The sequence below is a fragment of the Falco biarmicus genome, chromosome 2 (assembly GCF_023638135.1).
Source record: "Falco biarmicus isolate bFalBia1 chromosome 2, bFalBia1.pri, whole genome shotgun sequence".
Classification (NCBI taxonomy): domain Eukaryota; kingdom Metazoa; phylum Chordata; class Aves; order Falconiformes; family Falconidae; genus Falco; species Falco biarmicus.
The window spans coordinates 74118061-74125864 of NC_079289.1; the positions used below are offsets into that span (position 1 = coordinate 74118061).

The 7804-nt window shown below is 49.0% G+C and overlaps 1 protein-coding gene across 1 annotated transcript; it reads right to left on the bottom strand.

Annotated features, from left to right (window-relative positions):
- Window positions 1-2498: 2498 nt before the first annotated feature.
- On the bottom strand, window positions 2499-6163 carry SLC25A6 (solute carrier family 25 member 6). The gene is made up of 4 exons (XM_056327893.1): window positions 5986-6163; window positions 4365-4851; window positions 3612-3752; window positions 2499-3130 (listed from the first exon to the last, which is right to left on the bottom strand). Exons 1-4 carry the CDS (start codon window positions 6094-6096, stop codon window positions 2973-2975), a joined length of 897 nt encoding a protein of 298 aa, XP_056183868.1. The 5' UTR covers window positions 6097-6163; the 3' UTR covers window positions 2499-2972.
- Window positions 6164-7804: the final 1641 nt, after the last annotated feature.

Consider the following 7804-nt stretch of genomic DNA (forward strand, 5'->3'; position numbering starts at 1 on the left):
CTTCATGGTGCAGACACAAGGCCTCTCATCCACGTTGTCATCCACCACCTGTCACTGTCTTCATTGCTGCAATGCTTCTTTCCTCTGGATACAAACTGCTATAGGATGACAGGACTGCTTAAGAACGCCACAGTAGTTAGTTTTACCAGCTTGTCAGTTTTATACACACAGAGTATTTTCTGAGGCAGAAACTAGCTGTTCAAAATGTGTTTAGAATTGCCCTTCAGCCTTCCAAGTGGCAACACCAAACTATCACGGTATATTAAAACTTCATGCAAGACAAGGTAAGTGGTGAAATAAAATTAGCCTCATCAAAAGTTAGCTGTTAATACTGGGCTGCCAGTCAGCCATTTCATGAGCTCAGTACTTACAGTGCAAATATGAACCTCTGCAATATCAATATGGACTTAACTCACAGATAGTATTTAATTCTTAAAAAAACCCCAGTGTAACAGTTGTGAAAACTGAGTAAAATCTGCAGTAATAGCTGCATTTTAAATGTAATTATTTCCTAACACCAACCAATGCATTTGTTTATTCCCTTCAAAGCATGCAAGCCCTATTCCCAATGCCTTTTAAAAATAAAGACTTTGAATGCCAGTATTTTCTTTTACAAATTCCAGGTATTTTCCCGTTAAAAATAGTTTTCAAAATAAAACACAATTTCACAAGGTGTTTCAATAAGGCAGAAAACAAAATGCTTTTTTTAAAAGTCTCATTTATTGTTTGCCTCTTATGTTCCCACACGGCATAATCACACACTGAAAACTGCTGCTGCATGACTAAGAGAAGCGATAATCTAAAAAAAAAACAAAACAAAAAACAAGCAAAAAAAAACAACCCAAAAGACCACCAAGTGGTACATGCTGAATGCACAGCATAGGCAAATTGCAGTTCCACTTAAACCACCTACACTTGCATCGATTTATTTTCCCATTTCTTCTGGTTAAAACCTAGTTCTGGAGGGGAGGGAGGTTTAAAAATATCCTCACCCTTTCAGCAGCTGCTCAAATAATTGTCATGTTTAATTTTTCCTCACAAAGCATGGACTACCATACACTCACAGTGAGGTTACTCATCCCATCATCACCACTAGCTTTCAAATCACCAATACAGAAAATAAATCTAAACAATGTATTTATATAGACAAAACCCCTTCCCCTGTGTGCACTAACACCCCCCCCCGCCTCAGTCAATAAAATTACAACTGAAACAGCAATTTGATTGGCAAGATCAACATCAAATGACCTGGTAAATGACCTGCCTGCACCAGAAGGGAGCTACCATTACCAAACAGGATAAAAACTTAACCACTTCCACTTGCAGTAGCTACATTAAGTTTGCAATTAGCCTGTGTACAAAGTAGCTGTGTAACATACATTCACAAGCAGATGTTGAGTGTAATGCTAGTCCAACAGTGAAAGGAAAAAGGTAATTATGTTTGAAAGGCAGGTAATAATCAGCCAAAGCCAAGTAGTTAATTTAAATACTTCTTGAATAGCAACCTCAGAAGGCACACGAAAAGAACTCAAGACAGCTCAGCCTTCAATGACTCACACAATGACATACCTTTTCTTTCTCAAGATACAAGGAAAGTTAAAAACATGACTGGAAGATTAACACCTTGTTTTCCTTTACTTCTCTCTTGACCAAGTCTTTGCAGATTAAGAAGTACAGAAGTAAGATTGCATACATAGGATGGCACATAGGTATTACATTATCTCAAATAGCAGTATGAGAAATTATTTGGTCTGGTTTTGGTCTCCTGACAATCCCATCAACTAGACATCAATCAGGTAAATATTGAAGGCTGACCTACTTTGACCTATTATTTTACAGCTATACAGAAGCACACATACATACTCCTGCTCACATACCCCATCAAGTTCACCTCTTAAAATGAGCCTCATTTCAGATTAAATTCAACTTCCACACAGGTACTGACCACTGCTACAGATCAGGCCAAACAGGATCCTGAATGGCACAATCAGCATTTTCAAATAGCAGCAACAATACATCAGTTACTCAGAATTTGAAGGCATTTACTAGGTTCCTGGGTTTTTGCATGAATGCCATGTTGCTTTCTATATTGATTTTAAAAAGCATTATTTCATTTTAAGCTGTTTTACCAAGGGCAAGAGTGTTACTTTTTGACTGTCCTTGGGACTTTGGATTTTTCTAGCACTATAACAGACACCCCACCCCCCATTTTAAATCATATGAAAAGTTGCAATCCATTTCTAAGAATCATGCAAAAAGCCACTTGCAGCAGCCCATCGTACACTACCAGGCACAAAAAATGGGAGTGGTTTCTATTAGTATAACCCATGCTTCCCCCCCAAAGTTCTGACATTCAGTAATTTTTTCTTTAAAAAAAAATAATCAAGCTTATTCTGTTACAGAGTGCAGTGTTAAGTGTATCAGAGGAACTATTATCTGAAACAAGTTTTCAAACAAAAGGTTTCCCCAAAGCTTTTATGTAATAATTTCAACACAGATAGAGTAAGTATGTTTATTGTTTTACAGCAGAATGCCCCAATTTAAGAACAAAATTGCTAGATGTTCAGCTGTGCAAAATGGTACATAGTGCTTAGGTACAAGTGGAAAAGAACATGATTTGTTAGCAAATACTTTCAAATACAATTTTATGGTCCTAGAAGATAGGACTTGAAACCAGGGACTGATCCACAGGCAAACAATTTTGGACCCAGCCACTTTGGACCCAGCACAAACGCCACTTGCTCCTTATTGTTGGGAAAAAAAAATCATCACACTGAATTGCCAGATTCAGTGTCTTCATGCATGTTACAGAGAAATGGATCAGTCCTCTATGTCAGTTTCTAGCCCCATCTACAAATATCATCTGGCTCCGATAAATAAGACTCACAGGAATTTCTTGAAGGTCAATGGTCCATAATGGTAGTTATTCTACATGATCTGCTCAACTTGATTCCCAATTCTAGTTAGGCTGTTTAAATGACTTTCTTGAATTCATCGTACAGCACAAGCACAAAAGCACCCCCCATGCCTCTGAGAACATTAGACCATGCACCCTTGAAGAACGCCTTTCCTCCCTCATCCCTTGCTATCTTCCGCCAGCAGTCAATTGTTCCAGAGTACATGATATCAGCTGTAGAAAAAGCAGAAAGCAATTTTTAACTCCTACAATTGTACCCAAGATCTTTTTAACAACTGCCCTGATTCGCCTCTAGCTACTTTTTGTGAAGTCCCAAACCACATTTTTAGACTGCAACACAGTACTTAGTTCAGGCAATAGAAAATTTTATCTGCTTGCCGAGTTACTAAAGGCTAAATCACAAAATAAAAATGTCAAGCCTTCTTTCTGGTAATTACACTGTTCCCCAGTTGCCTTCATTTAATTTGTCATTGCAAACAGGCAGTCTGTCCATTTCATATTCTATAAAGTCCTCAGCATTAATTAGAGACAAACAAGTTGGGCCCTACTGCATTTCCTTGTATCACTGAAATGTAATATAACTTAAATCAGATTTATGGAACAAGTGACAGTAAGTGGGGAGGGATAACTATTAGGGAAAAAGAACTCCATGTTGTTAATGCTGCTTAAAGAACTGCACAAATTAACAGCCTACCTCCTTTGCGCCCTGACTGCATCATCATCCTACGTCGCACTGTATCGAAAGGATAGGAGACCACACCAGCCACAGCAGTCACCGTCTGGGCAATCATCCAACTGATAACAATATGAGTATTTCTGGGATCTGGGAGCATGCCTGCAATAAAGAAAGTAATTAGCTTTTTATCTTGTACACCCTCTTCCACTTGCTGCGTGACAGCTACTTTACTAGATGAACGATTACAAAACATTGTAAAGCCATACTTTGAAATCGCAACATGATTTAGGATAAACTTCAGACATGCTGTAACAATGTAACTACTCCCTACTCTTTTTGAAAAGAGTGTCACTAAAGTCATTGTGCCTGTGAAGTACATTAAACTGTAAGCTAGTATTAATGACCTCTATGCCCAAATGTCAAGCTTAAAAAAAGTGCTTTGTAAAAGCACCACTCTGCTGAACACACCTGAATTGGTCCAATGTAACTCCAGTAACACACTGAACAAAAAAGAACTTACTGGAATTGCATACAACAAGCTCTGCTGCCATTAGGGCAAGCTCCTTTAAGTACAAAAGCAGGAATACTTGAAAGTAGCCACCTGCCATCAACACATGCCTGTGTTGCCTTGAACACTGCAGCATCACCGCAGCATTGTTGTCCCCTCTCCACCTCCACTTGCTATAGACAGACACCGTAAAATCCAAGAATGAACATAAACCAACACAGAATTCAGGAAACAGGTTTACAAGGTCCCCTCTGAAATGTTACCTTTTGCTGTATCATAGATCCCAAAGTAGGCAGCTCGATAGATGATGATGCCTTGGACAGAGACATTGAACCCTTGATATAAGCCACGCAGACCATCAGACTTGGTAATTTTGACTAGACAGTCCCCTAGACCTGAGAATTCTCTGTCTGCGCCAGCTTTTCCGACATCAGCAGCCAAACGGGTTCTTGCAAAATCCAAGGGGTAGACAAAGCAGAGGGAAGTGGCTCCAGCTGCACCACCAGAAGCCAGGTTACCAGCAAAATACCTCCAGAATTGAGTGTGCTTGTCTACACCTCCCAAGAACACCTGCTTATACTTATCCTTGAAGGCAAAGTTGAGAGCTTGAGTTGGGAAGTATCTGATGACATTTGCCAAGTTTCCTCTCCAGAAAGACAGCACTCCTTGTTCCTTTGGAATACGCACTACACAATCGATGATACCCTTGTACTGCTTATCAGCAGCAATTTGTTTACTTGCATGTTGTACCTGCAAATAAAAACACGCATTTTGGCTGTATGCCTTGACAGGTCTGCACTGCAAGTCCACTTCTGTAAAGCAGAGAGCTGTTCAGCCTGAAAGCCTGATGGCAGTCAGGCATGGAGGTCAAGCCGCTGTTAACTGCAATAAATGGGCTGCAACAGCCAGCCTCCAAGGAAAAGCTCCCAGGTGTCAGCCTAGATCTTAAGACTGGGAAAAACAGTCATTTACTCGTATTCAGTGGGGACTGAAGAACGCGAGGATTGAGTTAGCTCTGAAGAACTAAAGGCCCACAAACTGAGAGCGTGTGTACGTGAAGCAGCCATAGACACGGGAGGCCTCGTACAACACTAGAACGGCAAAAAAGGCTTCAAGTTGTGTCCCGGCCCCCCCGGAACGCAGGACTCGCCGGACGGGCAAGGGCCAGCCGTGGGGAGCGAAGGCGACCACAGCTGTGGTGCGGCCCGGAGCCGGCGGCCCCTGCGGGCAGCGGCGGGGTGCAGGGGGGGCGGCCGAGCCGCGTCGCGCCCAGGGGACCGGCGGGGGAGCGGCGCGAGGAGGCCGCCAGCCCGGCGCCTGCCGCCGCGCCCAGGGCGGGGCCGGGGCCGCCGCGAAGGTCACGCGAGTCACCTTGGGGCGCCGGGCCGCCCCATGGCCCGCGCGCAGGGGTCACACAGGGCACCGCGCGCCGGTCGCGGCCCCGGCCCCGCCCCGCCGGTGGGCCAATGCGCTGCCCGGCCGCGGCATCACGTGAAGGTCATCAAGATGGCGGCGCGCTGCCGCCCTCCCCCCCTCGCCCTCTGCGCGCTCGGCGCCAGGAGCGGGACGGCAGGAAGTGACACCGGAGGCCGCCCCCTCGCCCCTCCCTCCCACCCACCCCCCACCCCGCGGCCCGCCCCCCCCCCCGCAACGCAGCGCCCCGCATAGCGGAACCGGCTTCCCCGCCGCTGCCGCGGGGGCCCGCCGCCCACGTGACCTCCCCGCCAGCCGCCACTTCGCGCGCGCCCTTTGTTCCGCGGCGGCGCCCGCATGCCTGCCCCCCGCCCTTCCCCCCGCCCGGCTCAGCCCGCGCGGGCCCCGGCGGCGGAGGGCGACGGGCAGCCCCCACTCCCCGCTCCCACCAGGCTCGGCCGCGCCGCTAACCTGAAGCAAGAGCTTGACCCGCTCGATAGGCGCCACCGCAGTCTTGCTGATGGCGGCTGCGACACCGCCCGCCAGAAAGTCCTTGAGGAAGGAGATGGCCTGGTCCGCCATGTTCGCGCCGGAGCCGCCGGGGAAGAGACGCCGCTGCCGCTCACGCCGAAAGGGCGGGGCTGTTGCCGCGCATGAGCTAAATGCCGGGCCCCGCCGGCCCCGCCCCCCGGCGCTCCATTGGCCGCACCACCCTGGGGGCGTGGCCTCGCCGCCCAAAGGCACGGGACCGGGTCGCCCTCAGGGCGGTGGTTACAGCGGGCGGCGGGGCGCGGCTCCGGCTTCCTCCCGCCCCTGCGGCGCCAGTGGCGCAGCGCCGCGTCGCACAACGCGGCCGGGCCTGCCGGGCGGCGCCGCCGCCGCCGCCGCCACCACCACCACCACCACCTGTGAAGGGCAGGAGGCCGCGCCCGAGCCCGGCCCCCGCGGGGCGGTGCGGTGCGGCGCGGCAGGGCCGCCCTAGCAGCGAAGTGCGGATATCACCGTCACTCACACAAATTCCGCCCCTCCCCCTTCCCCCCCCCCCCCCTCCGCAACAGTCGCTTTCGGAAGCGCCGCCTCCGGCCGCGTTGTCCCGCTCCCGGCAGGGCCCGCGGGAGCCTGTGCCACCCGACAGGTCACATCCCACAGAACGCGGCGGCACCGCACCCGGGGCCCGCGTTCGTCAGCCTGGGCGGGCAGCGAGCGGGGCGGCCTCGGCGGCGACTGCGGAAAGCCGGCGGTCAGGTGGGGGCAGCGGGCTGGGCCCCCCGGCTCCCGCGGAGCTCGCCCCGCGCTGGCCCGCTCTGGGCGATGCTGGCGAAAGGCAGCGCCCCGCTTGCAAGTGCCGCTCCCGCCGGCGCCTCCTCAGCGCTGCGGGCGGAGGTCGCGTCGCCGTCTGTCACTCAGCTGAGCCGAGACAATGAAATAGCAAAGAACTTCCCCGCGGTGTGCTCCAGGGGCGGTGGGACGCAGGGTCCAGACCCCTTGTTCTGGCGCTCGGAGTTCGATGCCGTGAGCAGCTCCGCAGGCCGCCCGAGCGGGCGTTCACGCCCGGGTCCGAGTCCCTGCCCCGCCGCGGCGGGCCCGGCCTCCCCTCAGGCATCTCTGCTCATTTCATCGCACGCTGCGAAATGAAATGTTACATCTCATGGCTAAACTTCTGTCTGAAATTATACCTCTTCTTTCTAAAAGTAAGCCTTGAAATTGTTGTAGCCGGAAGGTGTTAGTTCACCCACACCTTTCATTACTGCTTTCACTTTTAATGGATGTTTCCTACAAAAGTAAAGCCAAACATTTTTTTTTTTTTAATAGATGACTGGTGAACCACAAAGTTGTACTAGCTGAGGTGTCTGAAACCACTGCTTATGCGTACATACTTCGCAGGATTTCAAAATGAGCGTCTTGCTCAAGAGGGCATGTTGTGGGAACAGGACGTGCCAGGCATGGCCTTCATCTCTGCTGTAGTATGATATACTGTGTTTTATACATTTCTATACATTTTTTTAGCATAACAAAAGATACAAAGTATATTGTGTGGTATTTTATATTCTAAATCATAATACAGATATAATGCAGTGACTCCTGTGCCCACACAGGGTTAGGTGCTCGCAGTGTTACAGGACTGTATTTTTGACGTAATTAATGAAAGGCTGTGGTGCATATTCTGAGGTAGGCACACATGGCTTAGCATAGTATTTTTTTTAAAAAAAGTTTGGAACAGCATGTTAATACTCACAAGATACAATGTGTGCAAGGCTGGGATTTTTTTCCCCATTAAATTTTTCTATTG

Bases quoted from the DNA above. Each gene is read 5' to 3' on its own strand.
- SLC25A6 (XM_056327893.1), bottom strand. From the start codon at position 6,096: ATGGCGGACCAGGCCATCTCCTTCCTCAAGGACTTTCTGGCGGGCGGT. The intron at 4,852-5,985 runs GTTAGCGGCGCG...TTTTATTTGCAG, and splicing joins GGGTCAAGCTCTTGCTTCAG to GTACAACATGCAAGTAAACA. The intron at 3,753-4,364 runs GTAACATTTCAG...TCTTTATTGCAG, and splicing joins GATCTATGATACAGCAAAAG to GCATGCTCCCAGATCCCAGA.